Source organism: Canis lupus, chromosome 3 (genome assembly GCF_048164855.1).
Source record: "Canis lupus baileyi chromosome 3, mCanLup2.hap1, whole genome shotgun sequence".
Classification (NCBI taxonomy): domain Eukaryota; kingdom Metazoa; phylum Chordata; class Mammalia; order Carnivora; family Canidae; genus Canis; species Canis lupus.
Genome location: NC_132840.1, coordinates 18,408,013 through 18,429,925, shown reverse-complemented (window position 1 = coordinate 18,429,925; position 21,913 = coordinate 18,408,013). Strand labels below are relative to the sequence as shown.

Below are 21,913 nucleotides of genomic sequence, written 5' to 3'. Positions count from 1 at the left end.
AAACTAATGAAAAAGAACGTCTTACCTCATTCATTGGTGGCAATGCCGTCCATGTATTTGCATCCGGGTCATATTTTTCTCCTGAGCTCAGGGTCTGCTTATTTTCATCTTGGCCCCCAAATACGAACAAGAATCCCTCTGCAAAAATAGAACAAGACACAGGAAAGATGAAACTTTCTTCAATTTCCATCTCCTGCTGAATATAAATGCCACAGCTGTAGGGAGTTATGTGGAGGCAACTACTCTAATGATAAGAGTGGATTTGAGGTCTTCATCACAATTCATTTGATCCTTGGTGAGAGAGGCTAATTCACGTTTGTGAGTCACTCTGGCCATTTTATATCACTCCACATCTGAGTGGATTCCTACTACCCTACAGTGTACAACCAAGATTGGCACTACCCACACAGACACCAAGCAGCTCCATCTATTTCTATTCTCCCTGTGATTCTCAAACAACTTCTGATCCACAGCCCACATCTGTTCATTCAAGACCCAGGAGTGCTCAGATCCAGGGCACCTGTATGTGCTTCAAATTCAAAACAGGATCTAAGAGTCACTGTTGCACTTCTTATTTTAGGTCATGGTGGATTAGGTAGGTTATTTGTACCAACTCTTGTGCAAAACAGCTAAACTGTAGGACAAAACATTTTGAAATAAAATAATCTTAAAAGAGAAGAAGCCAACAGGGCAATATGATAAAGCTGAAAGGAAAAGAGTGAGCCGGAGAGGTTACCACCCATGAAAACCATTTTGCTCTAAGTACATTTGCCAATCTGGGAGATTTCCAACCTTTCTTATAATTTCCAACCTTCCCACCTTTTGAGGGCATGAGAGGGACAAAAATCAAAACCCCAGGCCCACAGGAAGTGTGACTTCTGGTAGTAGAGCCTCTCCAAAGTTCAACAGGAACCAGAACACCTAGATTTAAGTCTCCTTCCTTGTCGAGGAGACCCTCAAGGTTTGAATTTAATTTACAGTAATTCAATTCCAAATTTTCAGTGTTTATAGGCAACTGGAAGAAACAAATATAAAACCTGTGTGGAAGAAAGTGTTTTTATCTAATCTTTAGATTTTAATATTCTAAGATTTTAAAGTATCAAATTATTCATACAAATAATTTTTAATAAAATGATCAATACCCAGCCAAAGATATTAGGACACAGAAACTAGACTCTATGAAGAACTGGCAACAGCAGACAATAGGAAGCAGTCTTGCATCGACTTCAAATTTCAAACACTGGACTAACCAAAGAGATGATAAAATAACAATGCTTACTATGTTTACTGAAAGAAAAAAATTTTTTAAAGATTTTATTTATTTGAGTGAGAGATAGAGAGAGAGAGAGAGAGACAGAGATACGGAGAGAGAGCATGAGTGGGGAGGAGGGACAAAGGCAGAAGGAGAAGCAGATTCATAACTGAGCAGGGAGCCCAATGTGGTGCTCAATCCCTGGACTGTGGGATCATGACCTGAGCTGAAGACAGATACTTAACTGAACTGAGCCACCCAGGTGCCCCCTGAAAGACAAATTTTTAGAGAAATCTTGGAAAAAGGAACTACAGAAGTGCCACAGGAGATCTGAAAAAGATTTAAAGAGAATCTCTAGGAATAAAAAAAGAAAAAAACATAAAATTAAAAAAATTCAATAGATGGGTTTAATGGCAGATCTGTCACAAAGAGAATTCATTAAATGGAGGGTAAATCCATCCAAAAAAAGAAACCATCAAGAAGGCAAAACATGGAGAGGCAAAAACATGGAAAACAAAACAAAATGAAGGCAGGAGGAGAGAGGACAACAGAGCAGAGGCAATATCTGAAGATGTAAAAATGAGTAAGAATTTTCCAGATTTGAGGAAAGGCCAAGCCAGAGTCAAGATGCCCTACAATTCTGTATCTAGCACAGGTATCCTTTAAGAATGAAGGCAAAACAATGACATTGTTAAAGAAATCAAAGTGTTTGCTACCAATAGACCCAGAATAAAGGAAATTCAAAAACATAGACCTCAGAGAGAAGGAAAATAATAGAAAGTCTGAGGAATAAGAAGGAAAAACAAAGAAACTGGTGAATGTGTGGGTAAATCTAAACACTCTATAGATATATACATATTCAAAACACAGATGAATAAAACATGTTCATATGCAGATACTTATTCATAAATAGTCATACATTTTAATGCTGCAAGCCTGTGAAACATGAAAAAGAGTAGAAATGCACTTAGGCTTTTGTAACTTAAGAATACAGGCTATGGTATCTACTATGACTTTCAAAGGAATACAAAGGATATAACTTCTAACCTGTAAGAGAGAGAACAAAGTGAATAACCAAAAAAAAAAAAAAAAAAAAAAAAGTCCATCAATTGGAAAAAAAGGCAGGAAAGCAAGAAACACAGTACAGGCAGGATAAGTAGGAACCACTAGGTCATGTCACAGTTTCAACTCACTACAATTGGACACAACCCCATCCTCACTGTTCAATGTTTTTAAAGTACCAACTCCTGTAGGAAATCTTGGAAAACCTGTGACACAGGAACCATTGTGGTAGGAGTGTGCGTGTGGAAATTATGAATAAATGCACATATTATGGAAATATAAAATGTAAGAAAGCTAATTCTGAGAAGAGAGAACAAGGAAATCAGACTCACATTCTGTTGGCTACACAACTGCATCCCGTTTATTACTGACAATAACTTTAACAATCTTGGAACCAATAAAATGATTCCATTTCTGTACTACAGTATAGCTTCAGCCATTTCTATAATATGGAATGGTATGGTATAGCTTTCAAAATCTTTAAAATAACATTAGTGGGAAAGCAGAGACTATAAAATATAAAGGATTCCAGGAAGACTATTGATAATAGTTGGAAGACTACTGAGAATAATTAGAGTTTAGTGAAATAGCACTTGTGGGTGAACCCAAAACAAGACAGCAAGGTGAAGAGAAAGGCAGCAGTCAGAAGGCAGCAAGTACAACCTTTTCTATCACCTTCTTGAGTGAGAGCTTTGGCTGATGTGGAGCTGTTTCCTACTTGCGAAGGTCAAGAGAAACAACTTTCTGTAGTAAAATAACCTGAAGAAATTGCTAATGTAAGTAGTATTTTCTAAAGTCTCACATGAAATGTCTGCTTTTACATAACGCTTCTATTTTTCATACAGTTACTTTAAATTGCACGAATTTCAAAAACGGGATTATCAAGGCTCAAAGGAATTCTGTGTTCTAGGTGTGGCCAACAGCTAACAGGTCGTAAGAGTCACTGAATACTGTTCTATCAGTTAAGTCATCAAGTAAAATGCTCCTGTACTAAAGTCTTAAAAATAGCTACATATTAAAGATTCAGGAACAATAAAGACCGGCAGAAGACATTCTTCTCCTCACAAAGTCCTGAAAGCTAGAGCCACACAGAAGATGTCATCATAGAGATAATATTATTTCTTAAAATTAAAATCAAATCTCTAAAAAGGTTTCGAGTCATTCTGTACAACCCTAAAATTACATATTACTCGATCTTGTGTTTAAGTAAAATTGACCACAGAATGGTACCTGCTGAGAGAACTCCGTGGTTAATTCTTGGCATGCTTAAAGGGGCCAGTTCAATCCAAAGCTGCCTATTAGGGTCATAAAGAGGGCACATACATCGCATCGCTGCTGTTGGTTTCCGTGAACTAAGGAAATAAATAATTGATTAGCAGTTAATGTGTTTTATATAGTTTTGCTCATAATAACTATGACTAGTTTTACTGCTCTAAAAATGTTTAAAACATTTTTAAAAAAATCTATTGCTATTATGCTTAGATACCAAAAAATACCACGAATTCCTGTTTACACGGAAATAGCTCTTCCCTTTTATGACTTTTGAAACGATTCACATCCATACTTACACTCTTTCTTCTCCACCAACAGTCACAATGCACTCAGAGTAGCCCCGGGGCTTGAAGTTTGCCAGCATGGCCTCCCCTTGCTGTGGCTGGCTCAGTGGTATGTTGTTGCACTCTCTGACAATTTCTCGTACTAATGGTTCATTGAGCATCTGTTCCCGTAAGTAGCTGGAATCTAACCCTGAAACCCACAGTGCTGACATCACGTCCTTCATGTGGACCTGCACAAGAGGGTTGGAAGGATGGGAGAAAAAAATGTAGGACATAGCACACAGTTCTTAGAACATACATTTTCTGACTCATGGAAAGCTAAAATTGTTAACAGATTATCAGCAGGCAAGTCACAAATGCCAGTACTGCTTGAATATGCCTTACTGGCCCTTTCTACATCCCCATAGCCTCGATAAATACAAATTTAACTTAAAAAATAATCAGATTTATATTTGATGTATCATGGAAAAGCTTCAAGCAGCTTTCTTTACACCCTAAAGGGTCACCTTAGCAATAGGAAACCTTGGAACTCGGCTGCAGTGGCCTTATTTCACATAGCTGGATGTGCTGGGCGTTAAATCACATTCATGGGGACATTATATGTAGTAATAGCTATGTAGAACAGATAATCAAAATGGATCAACATTAACATTACAAGAAAAATACAGAAAAGCCAAAGTTCAGAAGAATCCTGAGTACTATGTATTTCTTCAAATATTATTGTTAAAAAATATCTAACACATATAATATGAATTATGTACCTTTCATGATCAGTCATTAAATTTGAAATAATGGAATACAACATACTACATACATGAGGTCAAAGTCCTTAGGGACTAGCTTTTCTTGGTTTTGGAATGGTTATTTTAAGGTATACTATTCCATATCCTGAGTGGCAAAAGCCAAGAGGTCTTAAGGCATGAAGTTCAGATTAATCAAAGGGTGAAGAACTACCTCTTGTTTCCCTGGCAACCTCATCCCTAGAAGAAAGGAAGAGACAGCTAGTGACCGTGGTCTCTATGAACAGCAGTGAATCCAGAACTCTCTTATCCTCTTTCCTTATCTACCCAATGAATGTGGAAAACCAATGCTAGCTGTGCTAACTATGCCAAGACTACTATCATATGGGAGTGTGTATTTCTATATCATTACAGATCTAACAGTTTCCATCTCTATTACAGTAGCTCATAGTTCCTAAATAGGCTGATAGAATTTTAACAGTTACAAGATATTCACTAAAACCTACATCAACAGCTGCTGAGAATGATTAACAATGCAATTATACATTTTAAAACTACTCTAAAACCTTCTTATTTTGAATATAGTAGTTGAAGCTGGTGTCTATAAATACCAGACTTAAAGGTCTGTGATTTTGCCCCCTCCCACACTGTAGTAATAGTTTGGCTCTAAAGCCTGATAATTCTGAGACCCTTCCTTCCCAGTTGTTGCTCCCACAACCTTCCCATCTGGAAATTGCATTGCCACATTACAGAGTGATCTCCTGCTTTGTGCTGAGTGGTATCAATCACTCCCGGGAGAGCCCATACCACAGAGGTTTCTGAGGTCCACTCCCCTCACTCCTCTGCCAGAGCGGTGTGTGCCCCCTCTCACTCTGCTGCCTATATCAGAGTTCCTGCATGGGTCACCAGTAATGATACAGGGATGGATGCTGAACAAGACAGTGGGGACAATGAATTTCTATAATCCACACCTCAAGCTTGAAATTAATTTTCCCACTAAAGGCAATGCACAGGGATCCCTGGGTGGCGCAGCGGTTTGGCGCCTGCCTTTGGCCCAGGGCGCGATCCTGGAGACGCGGGATCGAATCCCACGTCAGGCTCCCGGTGCATGGAGCCTGCTTCTCCCTCTGCCTGTGTCTCTGCCTCTCTCTCTCTCTCTCTGTGACTATCATAAATAAATAAAATAAAATTAAAAAAAAAAAAAAAAAAATAAAGGCAATGCACAAACAATATTATGTTCCTTACAAGTATTAATATTTTTATTGCTATGAGTTACATGAGCTTTTATAGTCTGGTCTGAAGAAAACAACCACTTCAATGATACTATGCAAAGATGTACCACAGACATCTTTTATTTTCTTAAGAGATTTTATTATTTGACAGAGAGAGAGAGAGAAAGAGACATCACGTAGGGGGAGGGGCAGAGAGAGGAGAGAGAGAGAATCCCAAGTCGGGAGGGTGGGGCCTGATGCAGGGCTTGATCTCATGACCCTGAGATCATGACCTGGGCCAAAATCAAGAGTTGGAGGCCAGTCGACTGAGCCAGCCAGGTGCCCCCAGACATCTTTTAGATCACAACTTTGTAAGCCTTTCAAGTTGAAGGGGAGAGACAGAACATCTATACTTTGGACTAAATAAATGAAGGAATGAATGGAATAAGTAAGTAAAAAGGCAAAGTCAGACCATGTTATAAACCACAGGTACCTTTCTTAGTTCTGTATCATGTGCTATCCATCGAATTACTGCTTCAAACACATATCTTTCGTTGCCAACATTTAACTTCTCGAGAGAAATCACTTCTTTAAGCTTCTGAGGACTGAGTTCTAAGAATTCTTCTGTGCTGCTGACATCTCGGAAATGAGTCTCCAGGTATTCTGTGGCAAGGTAATGGACATGGTGCAGGCAGTAGTGGAGTGCAAAGTCGCGGATGCCAATGCAGTTCTCAGCGGCAATGCAGCCTTCCAAAAACTCACAGCACAGAGTTTTAAGATCCGTCAGCAGGAGCAAGTCTGCTGCCTGTACAACATCTTGGATTGTATCTTCATTCAGCCGGATCTGCAGGAGTATCACAAATACTTTACATTTCAATATATGTATTAAAGCCCAAACTGCTAACCTATTAGGTGGAACTACATGAAAGTTCCACTTTTGTAGGTCAAAGATGATCAAATATTGGCAATTTCACACAGTCCAACCTAGGTCATCTTTTTCAAAAGGAGTTTGAGGGCACCGGTGAATCTTCAAACCATGTGAACAGAATATGGCCGGTTGAGTTTTCCCAGCACTTTCCTTGCTTTACCAACATTAACTATCATGAACCCTTCCTGGGTACACTGTCCATATTGTTTACTTCTAGGCCTTAGTGCCTGAAATGCTTATTAGGAGGTGGACAGTTCTCCTTTCTGTGGTAAACTAAAGGGAGTTCTTTAAATACTAGCACTGGAACTGTGGCAAATCTTGCCTCTAGATATATACCACGTTCCATTTTTTGCCAGATGGCCTGCCAGACACACCACATCAGCCCCTTGGAGAAGGGAGGGCCATGCTGCCCAAGGACCTCATTCCAAATGCCAAACTGCATTCAGTGCAACACGTACACTCTGGTCTCAAATCTACTTTCTGGAAGGAACTCCTAAGGTAAGATTTCTTGTTTATCGTTATGAACTTCACTTTTCCTTAATCTTCTAATGCTTCTTCATCCACCCACTTCAGTTTTTGCAGGCAACACTAAGGCAATTTAAAGAAACAAGCCTCTAGAATATTACCACAATCACAATGGTCAGACTCTTCTTTCCCAAAGAATGGGCAGTTGTCCTACACTTGAAAATGTGAAGGAGAGGTTCCAGGGTACAGTACAGCAAGAAACATTTTGCCACATTTTATATATTGTGTACCGCAGATATAGAAAAAAATGTATGACTGCCAATCACCTTATAAACTGAGCAACAAAACTGTGGAAAGAAGTGTGTCGAGTAAGTCACAAGTAAGAAAAAATTTCTTGTTTACTTGACATATTAAATTCAGCCACAAAACAGTGATAGCTGTACACCAGTCAGGTACAGGCATGTGAGAAAATCACTACATTCCATCCTGATAAAACTAAACTGCCAGATAAGGAGTTTGTTATAATTTATGTTGCAACTACGGTTTTAAACCATAATTAATTTTTTTGTTTATTTTTTTCTTAAACCATAATTAATTTAAATTGGGAACAAAACACAGAAGTCAACCTGTAAATAAGGTTTCAAGATTCAAATCCAAGCCTGAACAGGTATATGCAATTACTGGCTTACGAGTTGTTATAGCTGCTGCTGAACTGATTTTAAAAGTTAGATAAGAGGATTGGTCCTCAGTCTAGTTTCCTGATGCTTCTGAGTATCTTCAGTATTTTAAGGACTGTCCCAAAATTAATCTAAATGCATTCATTTTTAACAATCATACATATAACCTTACATGCACCACCCACCACCTAGTGTTCAGAGAAAAGGAAGGAATAGTGTCATGAAATTAACCCAAAAGCTTCAAAAAGAATGACAATCACCAAAGTTGACTGAATGAATGTATCCAGAGAAGGCAAGCAGTACATTTAGGATACTTAGGAAACACGTAGGATGAGGCTCTCACAAATGAGAAAGGTAAAGTAAGATGAGGAAGGAATAAGGGAGAGAACAGGAAAGAAGCTCTCAAAAAGAGTAAAGATAAAATGCATTCTCACATCACCACACGTAAGATACACTAACCTCTTCCTGTTAAAAAGCTAGTTCTGGTTCAACCTAAGATTATTCTTAAGAGCCCTCATGTTATACTTTAAATCATAAAATCAGGGGTTGGGGGCTTGAGGATGGCAAAGAAAAAGAAAGTCTCATTATTTATAACCTTCTTCCCTGGGTTTCATTAAATCCCCAGCAAAATAGGTGGGCACAGAGAGTAAAGGGACATCAGCAAGAATGGGATGCAACCGGGATATTGGTCCTACTGAAGCAACAGTACCCAGGCATCACAAATACAATGCAGGTGCCTGTCATATGCGAGAATCTCAAACTCTTTTTTTTTTTTTTCTATAAAACAATTCCCTCTGCCCAAGGAAGCTCCCCTTTCCAAGCTATGGGGTACAGAGCAAGATGGGAATTAAGGTTTAGAGACAGCTATGAAAGGTGATCCCAGTTCCTTTCTATCTCATGATGGAAGGTGGAGCTTGGAATGATAAATACAAAAACTGGGACTGGGTTAAGATTTTACTCAGTCAGCTTTTCTTTTAAGAGCAGAGCCCTGGAAGAACAGTTGGGTGCCATTCCCAGCAGGAGATATACATCACGCAGACAATGACAGATGAAGAGGACGGTGTTGCTGGATCATAGAATGGATGAAGGAGACCCTCACCCTGAGCTTGAGAGGCCTCTACTTCGTCTTCCTCCCTGTGTGTCTCATCATACCTGCCCACTGAAGATGTAATCCAGGATCTCTCTCATAACCATTACCGATATCCCTTCAAGTTCAATCTTATATGTTGATCCATCATCTTTTGGAGGATTATAGTTTAATTTTGTCCTAAGAAAGGGAAAAAAATGTAAAATTTCTATGAAAGAACAGAAATAGCTATAAATATTTATGCACTAAAACTCAGCATAAGGTAGATATTTATCAGCATATAAACCCGGCCTAGGAAATGTAGTTAGTTTATATATTTTATAACTTCTGACTACAAAACATTTGTTCTAGGATTCAGAATACTACTTCTTAAAAAACAAAACAGACAACCATAGAACTAAGAGCCACCTAAGCAAGGATCTCTACTTCACCTTGGGAGTCTAGCTCTGTTAGGCTTTTTTTTTTTTAAATTATTTCATTATCTATTTTCAGTAATGTAACAAGGACCCCACGAACCTCCCACCCAAAACAAAAGCTAGGAAGTTGACAAAGAACCTGCTTCTACCCAAACATACCCTCTCACTATTCATCTCTCTGCTTTTCCCCATCTGAAGTAATTATCATCCTAAATCCTATTTGATTTTCCTTTGCTTCTTGATATTACTGTACCCACGAAACCACTCTCCTTGTGGTTGTGTGCACTGCCCTGTCATACAAGTGTCAAACATCTCTTCATGTCTACAGTCACATGTGTTTCCTCTTCTGTGAAACACATGCTAAGTTCAAATCTCTTTTTCATTTTTTAAAATTGAGTTATCTTCATATGGAGGTGTATGAGTTCTTTATCATATTCTTGGTATTAAATCTTTGGCAGACTTGGCACATTTGTTTAAGGCATGAGTAATTTGAAGAATGATTTTTCATGGTGAATGTTTTTTGTGTCTTGTTTAAGAATTGGTCTTACCCAAGATCTGAAAGATGTTTGTAAATTAGCACTGACTAAAGCTAATACACAATCTAAATTGCACTTAAGAACCCCCCCACCCCCGACGCCCTCAAGGTTGAGAATTGGTCAAATCAGGCAGCTGTGGAAGGAGGGTGAGAGATGAGCCAAAAAGACACAGGTTGACCAGTGGTAGTAAGGAGCTGAATTCCCAGGTCCTGCCTCCACATATATACGTGACTCCCTGTAAGGCCCTCCCCACCTAGCTCTAGTGCAAGATAACGGATTGACATCCTGAAGAGTTACAAACAGAGGGTAGGCCACAGGAGGATAATCAGGCACATTCAAGGATGGGTGTATGGTACCAAAAACAGAGCAAATATAGTGTTTACACACTGGATGCTGAGACCATCAATTTTTCCCCCTCAATTCTGCTCTTCTTACATGTTGAAAGCCAGACCTATATTCTCCAGGCAAGAAACTGGAAGACTCTTTGGAGGATGTAATCAGCCCTAAAGGGAAAGATCTAAAGTTATGGATATAGGGCTGCCCCAAGAACACAGGACTTCAAACTTCTGAAGGAAAATTCTTTCCAACCTAGATTTTTAAAAAAACATTTTATTTATTTATTCACGAGAGACACACAGTAGAGGCAGAGACACAGGCAGAGGGAAGAGAAACAGGCTCCATGCAGGGAGCCCGATGCAGGACTCGATCCTGGGTCTCCAGGATCATGCCCTGAACCAAAGGCAGACACTCAACCACTGAGCCACCCAGGTGTCCCTCCAACCTACATTTTTATAACCAGCCAAACTACCAATCAAATGTTAGGATCCAACAGATATTTTCAGCCATACATGGTCTCAAAACAAACAATCTCCCATGCAACCTTTCTCAATGTGCTGCTACAAAATGTGCCCCCCCAAAACAAAGGTGTACATCAAGAAAGAGGAAGATTTCAGGAATGAAAAGACACGTTCCAACATAGGAAAGAAGTGAAGTCAATGCAGGGAAGGGTGCAGAATGGGCCTAGGACAGCAGCTATCTACAAGCAGAAGAAAGCCAGTCCATCCTGCTGCCAGTAAGGGCCTTGGGAGACTCCAAAGATGAAATTGATGGGATAATGTATCTGGAGGTAGGAAGAAGATACTTAGACAACCTTGTTTCTTTCCTTATTTCATGTCTGCTATTCCTGCCTCTACAGTTCCTATCGAACTAAATAGTTTTACTCGAAAGATACTTCATTTCTGCTTGCTGCACTCCAGGGTTTATCTATATGCTTGACACTTTTAATAAGTGAAGAAAAAAATTTTTTATCAATTCCCGACCAAGAGAGAAAAATCATGTAAGTGCTAAGACTAAGACCAAGTCTGAAATGCACTGTGGTCTTTCTGGCAGCACACATGGTATTTTTCACTTAGGATGTCATAACTATTTATATTTCTCAATCACTGATTCTTCCTTTTTACATGCTCTGTGAAAATGATCTGAGCCTCTTAAATAATTTTCTTTTGTCAACTGGTATGATGTTAAGCTTTTCAGTAGGGAGTGCTGGAAAGACAGTGCTTCTTGGTTCTGGTCTAGCAACTTGGAAGGCTCCTATAAGGCAGCCAATCTTTCCAGCATGAAGCTCCTACAGTGCTCCGCCACCAGCAGCCCGTTGCAGTTTCCCCTGGAATTCCCTCAGGCAGTTTTGACACTTCTTATGAACAGTTTTCCCAGGCACCCGAGGGGACAGACTTCTGGCAAGTTCCAGCTGTGCCATTTCCCTGCCATGCAGGGAGTGTGGCTGTGCCCTGTCTAAAACATCTGGAGCTCAGCCCACGGTGGTGGCTGCTTCTTCTATGGGTTATTCCTGTATTTTTAAGTTTTCCTTTCTTCTTACTAGCTGATCTCTCATTACTCCAAATCTCTTGTTGTAGTTTATAATTCTTTATATTAAGCTTTCTTTGCTGAAGTTACTGCGTGGACTTTTTTCTCCAGACAAGACCCAGACTGAGAAAGTGGCTAACTATTTTAAGGCTGTAACTCCAGAACATATTCAGGTGGAAGAGCCTCAACCTAGAACTGGAGCTGTTCTTGTTTTAAAGTAATCCATGTTCACACAAGAGCTGGCTGTGCCTGCCTGTGCGTGTTGTGGATGGTGGAAGGAGGAGGAGCCTTCTAGACTAGGGGCAGAGCTACAAGTAGACCTTTCCTTGCTGTCTGTCTGTCCGTCCCTTTTCAGTTTTCAACCATGTGACTGGCTCACTGCCATTTTTTTGGAAGTTGACTATACTGTCATATGTTTTTATAATTAAGAGTAAAGTTTTCTCTCTCAGTGAGAGATGGCTAAGAGGACAGAAAAAAGATGCCTGTATATAAGTATGGACCATTTCAGACTTCTCTAAAACCAGACCTTTTTCAAAGCCCATGAAAAATCAATCACTGTACCATCAAGTCTCTAAACATCTGAAGCCTAAATTATAAAACCTAAAAGTACAGTTTAAATTCAGATCCCTACACCTGCCCCCAAACTTTTCCCTCTTCTTATCCTGGTTCTGATCTTTCCTGGTACCATCTGTGCACACTCCATTCCTACCCATCTTGTAAAGAATGGCTTACATGCCAGTTCCACACAAAGTTATTCTTTATCGCTCCACCCTGTCACAGGCTGCACCTCCACCCTTACCTCCATGTAGGTAAAAATAATTTCTCTGCTACAGATTTCCCAAACACTTTATATTATGGGTTTGTCAAATTCTGTTTTTATTGTGGCATTTAAGTATATATCCCATTTCCTAACTCCCTTATTTAACTGTTAAGTTCCTTGAGGCCAGAGTCCTCTTTATCATGATAACCCTACAGTGTAGCCCAGTGGCTCACAGAGAATAGACGTTCAACACTTATTTGTAAAATAAGCATTTGAATTGATAGTGGTCTTTAAATATCTCAAGCACTGTCACATGGTTTCTTTCCTGCATGACCTCAGGTACAGTGAAACAGAACCAGAAGCAGCAGGAGGAACTTTTATAGTCTCACATGTCCAATGCTGAAAGGACGAAAGCATGGGCTTTCTCAAACTCCAATGTTCATAGGGATCATCTAGGGCTCTTGACTCAGTCTCAGTGTGGCCTGTGTTTCTGCATGTGTAACAAAGTCTCAGGCAGCACAGAGGCTGCTGGTCTCCAGACCCCTCGGAGTAGCAAGGGGTTAATTGATGCTTCCCAAATCACCCATGATATGTTTGGTACTTTAATCCATCCCACATGAGTATTTTTTAAAACGTAGTAAAAATATAATGGGGATATAATGTACCAGATGGTGACTACAGTTAATAATATTGTACTGTGTATTTAAAAGCTGCGAAGAGAGTACATCTTACAAATTCTCATCACAAGAGAAGAAGTTTTATAACTATGTCAGATGACAGGTTAACTAGACTAACTGTGGTGATTGTTTTGTAATGTAAACAAATACAGAATCATTATGTTGTATACCTGAAGCTAATACAATGTTATGTCAATTATACCTCAATTAAAAAATGGATTATTAGAAAAATGAAATAAAAAAGACACATGAAATGCAGGCCCTGATTGTTTTATCATCTCATTCAATAAGCATAAAATTACTTTGTCAAATTGCTACAAGTGTCTAAACTCTTAACTGCCACACATACACTTATATTGTGGCAGATTGCTATCCAACCATCAGCAGTGCGCAGGTGATGTCCCAGTAGGCTGGATGACCAGACCACCCATCTGTCAAGAATACAGTGAAAGCTGATTGAGTCCCTTCCAATCCTAGTTGGTAAGAGTCACGTCACTCAAATTTATTTTGAAACAGTCTTGCTTTAGAGCCTACCATCATTCTGTTACCTCCCATTTCTCTTATTCTACCATTTCTTGGAGACCTGCCATCCTTTCCCAACTCAGTAACCTCCACTGTGTCTTATTCTCCCTCCTTTTGTCTTCACTTTTTTTTCTGATTCCCCAGCTAAGTCTCTTGGTCCTTTTAGCTTTTGTAGCATTCTGTCTTTCATTTCTTTCCTTCAGGAAATAACTTAATTTGCCCAAGATCCACCAATGAACTGTCCTCACTCTCGAGCCCAACACATTTTCTCCATAGCTTTCCCCTTTATATCTGGAATTTTCTCATCTTGCACATCATTTTTCCTTCCTTTGCTAGAGAATTCAGTGAGCTGGACTAAATGAGTTAAATTAAAAAGAAAGAAAAAGCAAGCAAGCAAGCAAGCAAGCTAACCCAAAGTGTTAATAACTGACAGCTCTGTTTTGAAAGTTAACCCGTAAAAAAAACAGGAGGTAAATCAACCGTTCCTTTCTGTGTTCATCTTTCCCCTAGGAAGCTATAGGGTCATATGTAAATTTACTGGAAGTCACAGTATCCTTGTTTTTATTATCATGTGACGTCAACTTATAAACTCTCTCTTGGAAAATGCAGTAGTCTTAAAATACCATTTTGAGAATTTTATCATACGCTGAAAAAACTAGAAATAATTGAGAGTATTATAAAATTGAGCCTCAGGTGTTCAGATATAAATATCCATGCCAGTTGCATTCTTCCCCAGTTTTGTTTCTAGGGCAAGACATTTCCCCTCTGTGCCCATTTTCTCATTTGTAAAAAGAAGAGGTTAGATAAGGTGATTTGAGAACTCTCTCACCCCTAAACATTTTTGGACAAAACTGCTGAAACAGACCAATGAGTTAGCACAGAGACTTGACTCTAGAGGCGTCCTGTGGAGTCCTAGAGGGTGAAGTCCCGCCAACTTAATCAGTGATCTAGGATTTATAACACAACTTCTGTGGAATATGCAGTGCAAGTTTATTTTTCTTCCAATCACCTATCCTCTGGGCAAGCATTTATTTTCTGTCCTATTAAAGTTGAACAGATGTGAAACAAAATCAATTTTTCTTATTCTTGGCAACACTGAAAGAGATTTTGTAAAACAACAACAACATGTTGTTGGCCAGTAGCTAATAAAGAAGCTGGTATTACTCAAAATTTTACATCCCTGAAAGAGGCCTACAACTTTTAAATGAGTATAACAGAGCCCAAGTAAACTGCTGGGTTATAAATAGTTCTTTTCTCACTGGCTTCCAATTGCTGAGAAAATTCAATGTGTCAAATTGCTCAGGTAGCCAGGACTGATTCTACTCTTCCAAGAACCATCTTAGACATCATTGAATGGGATCTGATGTAACACTGACAGAGAATACATTTAAGTGACTTTTTTTCCTCTCTGATGCAAAAGCTCCTCTCCAATAAAAGCAAGGAAATGTACTCAAATAGAATGCAAGAGAATGTAATGTTTAAGTCAAGATTTAGAGAAATTCTGGGGTGATTCATGGGCATTACTCATATGGTTTTAAATGATTCATGTCGCCTCAAACTATGTAGCTACTGACAGCAGGCTCTTTGAGATGTGTGCAGAGGGGCTTAGGTTCATCACTACATTTGCCCACTTAAGCCAAACTCCTATTTCATGTTCCCGGAGCAGGGGTGGGGTAGGGAAGTGGGGGTGGGGATGGGAATCTGTTTTACAGATGCTCCTCCCCTCCTCTTTCATCTTCATGAGCTCCTAAAAACTACATCAAAAATGGATAGTTGGGGCAGTGAAACTACTCTGTATGACACTGCAGTGATGGAGACCTGTCATCATACTTTTGCCTAAACTTACCTACATAATACATTTGCCTAAATTTACAGAATGTGTATGACCCATAGTGAACCCTAATGTAAGCTACAGGCTCTGGGTGACAGTGATCTGTCAGTGTAGGTCCATTATCTGTAACAAATGTCCCACTCTGGTGGGGGCGCTGATTACGTGGGAGGTGACGCATCTGTGGGGCCTCGGGGTATATGCAACATCTCTGTACCTGAACTGAATGGTCAATCTTGCTGTGAATCCTCCCCAATCAGCTTAGTGAAATATAAATTTGCAAGTAATATTTCTGTCAACAGAAGGCACCATCCCATGACAAGGCCTTTTATGGCCTATTTTTTATGGGGGGAGGGGGACAGGAACCCAGCTTTCCCATGGTTCCTGCCACACAGGAATGCCACCTATGTGAAAGAGAAGCATTTACATGGGTATCTGAGACAGGAGCAGGGATCCCAGAGGAAGGCCCATGGAGCCCCCAGACTCCCCTGGGGAGATATGCACCAGGTGCCACAGACTGCTAGGTGAGTCCCCCCTCAACCCCCCCACTGGGGCCAACAAAGGCTCACGAGCCAGCCACCAAGATGCTCTTCCTACAAGACCAAAGTCAGGGAGCAATGAGGAGAGGAAACCACAGGAAAGCAGGGGTATGATTGCTGTGGACCCAGCCAGGAACTGCCACCAGCTTAACACGGCACACCTAGGGCCAGCATTACCAAGTGGGAGGTGGGTAAAGGAAAGATAATGCAGAGCTGGGACAGGGCTGCATTCCTCCTATTACGATTCTAGGAGGGGAGCCTCACTACTGGGGTGGCATGCTAATGGAGCTTCCATACTACTTCTCCTTCATTATTTCCTTCACTCTCCCTCCATTCCTTTTTCTTCACTTCCAGCCTCCAGCTCTTCTTACCTAGACGAATTAGTTTTCACTTCCTTACCATCAAAACTTTCCGCCTCACACACATCCTGCAATGATTCATAATTTGAATAGGTTTTAAGAGTACCTCCTGAACCTGGCTTCCCAGAATCTTGGGGCAAACTCTTAAGAGGAAAGCAGATCCCTGGGTACCCTCCCAGACCAAATCAGTCAGGTTCCAAGACTGTGTACTTTTAAAAAGCATTCCAGCTTATAATGACACATTCCCTCACCCCTGGAATATTACCATCACCCTCCACCCCCCCTCATCACATGGTTTAATACTTTACTCCTAGTCTCTGCTCTAAAGAGCAGCCCAAGTACCACACTACCTAAAATGACACCTCTAGGGGCACTTGGGTGGCTCAGTGGTTGAGCATCTGCCTTTGGCTCAGGTCATGATCGCAGGGTCCTGGGATAGAGTCCTGCATCACGCTTCCTGCAGGGAGCCCGCTTTTCCCTCTGCCTATGTCTCTGCCTCTCTCTCTCTGTGTCTCTTATGAATAAATAAAAAAATCTTTAAAAAAAATAAGATGACATCTTTACTTCCTTCCCTGCTTTATTTTTCTTCATAGAATTTATCACCATCTCATAAACTACATCTATTTAATGTCCATATCCATGACAATGGGGCTTTGTCTTGTTTACCATTCTATCTCCATACCTCATGAAGAGCCTGGTACCAAACAGGCACTTGACAAATACGCATGGACTTAAGTTAGTAGCAGCATACAGCCAGGCTGGGGGAATGAAGAATTTCACCACTGCAATGCCAGTTACTGAAACAAAACAAGCACAACTGTGCAGATGGTATTACTGACCAGTTGAACAGTTGTGAGCTTTTCCACACTGCATCTCCCCGGTTCGCCCACACTGAGGGAGGTGATGCTTCCCCCAGCACCCAATCCACGTGTGCTGTATTCAGCAATTCAAGTACTGAATGTTCCCCTGCTGCAAAGCTATTTGAATGTCCATGGTGCCATTACCTGCCTTTGTGCTGAGGGCAAATGTAAACTAGACTCAGGGTGCCTGGGTGGCTCAGTTGGTTAAAAATCTGCCTTTGGCTCAGGTCATAATCTTGGAGTCCTGGGATAAAGCCCTGCATCAGGCTCCCTGGTCAGCCGGGAGTCTACTTCTTCTCCCCCTGCCCCAGCTTGTGCACGTGTGTGCGCACTCTCTCTCTCTCTCATGAACTCCCTCTCAAATAAATAAAATCTAAAAAAAAAAAAAAAAAAGTAAACTGGACTTTAAGGTTGGCTGTAGGGAAGGTTTGTGGTCTGTGAATAAACCTGCCTAACTGGCCAGTACCCCATCTCTGCTTCATTGCTCTCTGTTCACCATCACTAGTGCACTGAATGGAAAAATGCAAAGATTAGGAAAAATTTCTGGAAAAGCAAGAGTTTACTGTTCAGGTATCATGCCACCAAGATGCCCCACAGTAATGAAGCTGAAGCAGAACCAGCTCACCATAGAGGATGTAGGAACAAGTCTGAAGAGGCCCTGGCCATTCCTGACAACCTCCCTGCTCCCCCACCGACCAGGCAGCACACAAGGAGTTATAAAAACATTTTCCATTTTCCTTCTGATAGCACATCATCCACTCTGAAGATGAAATACAGTGTTCCTATTTAGACCTGCTCTGAGTTACCATGTCCAATTATATCAATATCTGGAAGAAATATGAGAACAGAAAGTGTATGCCTTTGAGGCATGTGATCTGAACAAAGGAAAAATTTATCTAAAGGGAGATAATGTTTTCAGAAAGAGAACATGCAAAGTATGAACTACCTTCAGCAGGAGGACAGCTTGAGAAAACCCACAGTGTGTGCGTTTGGGGGATGGGGCGGGGGGGGTAACACACAGCACATCACAGGGACTGTGGACATGCACACCTTTAAGTGACATCACTTACACATGCAGAGGCACATGATCTCTGAAGGGAAAGAGATGAAGTGTGACCAAACCCATAAAAACTATAGCCCTAGGCCAGTGACCTTGCTATAAGTCCCTCCACTGTTCTAGGCAGAGCATCAAGTACCAGGTACGGATTCAGAAATCAGATCTCAACTAGTTGGTGGGCCCTGATCTCGAGGGACTGATGAACCAACACTTGTAACCATGGGCTTTGGATCAGTAAAATGAAATGCCACAAGTTATTTCTACAAGTCTGAAGCCTCTAGAATTATGTCCCACAAGAAATCTCTTTCCCAGCCTGCTGAAAGCCTATTTTCTCCCCCAGGCTGTCCCCATCTTAGGACGCGGTGCTATTCTCTACCCAGCTGCATAAGCCTGAGACTCAGGAGTCTAATAACTAACAGAAGGAGTGACTGAGTTACAAAGCACAAGTGGATGCTAGAACTGGTAAAAGTTGATGAGGCATGGAATACTTTCATGATCTCAAAGTATAGCCCCATAATTTTTTTTTTAATTGGAGTTCAATTTGCCAACATATAGCCTATCACCCAGTGCTCATCCAGTCAAGTGCCCCCCTCAGTGCCCTTCACCCAGTCACCCCATCCCTCTGCCCACCTCCCCTTCCACTACCCCTTGTTTGTTTCCCAGAGTTAGGAGTCTCTCATATTCTGTCATCTTCACTGATATTTTCACTCATTTTCTCTCCTTTCCCCTTTATTCCCTTTCACTATTTCTTATATTCCTCAAATGAATGAGACCGTATAATGTTGGTCTTTCTCCAATTGACTTATTTCACTCAGCATAATACCCTCCAGTTGCATCCACATTGAAGCAAATGATGGGTATTTGTCATTTCTAATTAGCTCCATAATTCTTAATTACAAAGAGAAAAACAGTGGATTAAACCAGTGGACACCATCTTTAACCATGTGATCAACTAATGTTATCTAAAGCTGGGACAAATCAACATCATGGCGCCCTGACACGGTACATGGAGAGGGGTGCCACGTCACTTCTGTGGTCTTCTCACCACAAATGCATAACCTCAGTCTAAATTTAAGAAATCAAACAAACCCAAGTTGAGGAACAGTCTACCAAATTAAGTGATCAGCACCCACCAAACGTATCAATACCAAGAAAGATAAAGGCAGACAGAGGAACGGTCACAGGAGACACAAAAAGATTCCAAGTGGGCAGGACAAGTGAATCACTGTAAAGACTGTGGAGGAGGTGCTGTGCTAAGTACCATGGAGGCAAAATAGTTCTCCAGGGAGACAGGTCAGAGAAGGCTTCACAGAAGTGGACCTGAATAGGACCTTGGCTGAGTATTTCACACTGAGAAGCGAGGACAGCAAAGGCAGTAAAGTAAGTACTGTGGCACTCAAGGAATGGCGGGGGCAATCAGCTGAGCATGGCTGGAGAGAGTAGCACATAGGGAAGGAGGACAGGGGCGAGCCAGCTCCTGGAGGATCTATGCAAACACACAGATCTGGACTTCCCCTTGAGGGAGATGGAGCTATACGTGAGGACTTACTTAAAACTTATTTTGAAATAATTTTAGATTTACAGAAAAGTTTGTAATCATAGAGTTCCTATATCCCCCTCATCTGGCTTTCACTAATGTTGATATCTTAAATCATCTTAGTATACCTATCAATACTAAGAACTAAATATTTATTGGTATAATACTATTAAATAAATTATGGACTTTATTCAGATTTCACCAGTTTTCCCCTTAATGTCTTCTCTCTGTTCTGTGGTCCAATCTGGGATTCCAAACTTCAGTTGATGATTGTCTCCAACTCATGACAGTCCTTCAAATCTTCACCTTTTAAGGCCTTGACTCTTTGGTGAGTTGTGATCAATTATTTTGTACAATGTCCCTCAAGTTGAGTTTAATTTCTTATGATTAGACTGAGGTTACACATTTTTAGCAGGAACCCTACAAAAGTGGTATCATGTCCTGTGTAGCATGTTGTGATGTTGATGAAAAGGATGTTAACCTTGGCCACTTGGCTATGATGGTGTCTTCTGGGTTTCTCCATTAAGAAGTTACTATTTATCCCTTTGTTAAATCTATTGGAGGAGATAATTTGAGAATATCCAAATATCCTTTCTCTCCCCAAACTCTTGCCCACTAATTTTAGTATCCACTGGTAGATCTTGCCTGTAATAATTATTATTATGATGCTCAAATAATGATTTTTTATTATTTTATTCCATCTACATTTATTAATGGAAATTCTTCAGTAAGGAAGAGCTATCTCAGAGTGTCTGGGTGGTTCGGTCAATTAGGCGTCCAACTCTTGGTTTCAGTTCAGGTTATGATCTCAGGGTCGTGAGATCAAGCCCGTCAGGCTCTATGCTGGGTGTGGAGTTTGCTTAAGATTTTCTCTCTCTCTCTCTGTCCCTCTCTGCCCCAGCTTGTGCATGCACATTCTCTCCCAAAAAATTTTTTATAAAACTGAGAAAAAAAGCTATCCCTTTTCCTCATTTATTTATTCACCCACTCAATTCACTTACTCATGCCTATACATGTGGATATGTGTTCTGTTCTGTGGTATATAACCCAATGTTATTGATATTCATTTCCTTGCTCAAATTGCCACAGCCTTGGGCACTGAGAGTTCTTTCACGTTGGCTCTCTTGTCTTTTGGGCACCTCCTTACTTTCTGGCACAAATGCTCTAGGCTCATGGTGTATTTTTCCTGCTCCAGTACCTGCATCAACCTCATCTCGGAAGACATTAGCTTTATGCATTATCTAATTACCTTCTAGAAGCATCACTGTGGCAGCAGCAGCAAGTGTGGAAGACTGATGGGGATCGAGCATGGAGACAGACAGACCAGTTCTGTCACCTTCTGAACTACAGCGGCTGGAATGTGAGCAGCAGTAATGGTGAAGCAGAGACAGGTTGTGGAGATCTGAGATGTGTCATTTAGATGTGTGTGTGGGGTGCATCCCTAAGGACTTCCAGTTTCTCCCAGGGAATCTGGCAATATACTGACCAGCGAGGTGAAGGGAGGACTGCCCACCTTGGGGAAGGGAGCTGGCCTGGTGTTCAGGAGAGGCCAAGGTGGCGGTATCTCCGGAGTAGATGATATTATGAGAGAGTGGAGGGGGAGGGACAGACCTTGTGCCACATCACGTATAGTGAGAGAAAGGGAGGAGAGCCAGAAAAGCTGGCTGTAGGGGAAATGGGACAAGAGGGGTCACAGGAGCCTGCAGAGACCAAGTGTCAAGAAAATGACCAAGAGTGATAAATACAGCAGACAGGCCGAGTCAGATAAACACTTCCAAGTTTTCACTAGATTTGGTCATTCTATTTAGCAATTTTTAAGAACAGTTTTAATGGAGTGATAAGACAGGAGACAAGAGAAGGAAAAAAAGAGGTGAGACCATGGACAAGATAAAGACCCTTATTTGAAGAATTATGTGCTTTTGGGGCGCCTGAGTGGCTCAGTTGGTTAAGTGTCTCTTTTTTTTTAAAGATTTTATTTATT

At 40.8% G+C, this 21,913-nt stretch overlaps 1 protein-coding gene across 5 annotated transcripts in view; it reads right to left on the bottom strand.

Annotated features, from left to right (window-relative positions):
• GAN (gigaxonin) overlaps nt 1-21,913 on the bottom strand; it is a 60,744-nt gene that overhangs the window by 24,538 nt on the left and 14,293 nt on the right. For 4 of the 5 annotated variants that reach the window (XM_072819406.1, XM_072819409.1, XM_072819408.1 and 1 more), the window contains exons 2-6: nt 9,044-9,158; nt 6,315-6,665; nt 3,883-4,100; nt 3,545-3,666; nt 26-138 (exon numbers count right to left, since the gene is read on the bottom strand). In XM_072819406.1, coding sequence (XP_072675507.1) covers nt 26-138; nt 3,545-3,666; nt 3,883-4,100; nt 6,315-6,665; nt 9,044-9,158 — 919 coding nt within the window. The remainder of the gene's footprint in view (nt 1-25; nt 139-3,544; nt 3,667-3,882; nt 4,101-6,314; nt 6,666-9,043; nt 9,159-21,913) is intronic. The other variant, XM_072819410.1, reaches the window with a different exon arrangement.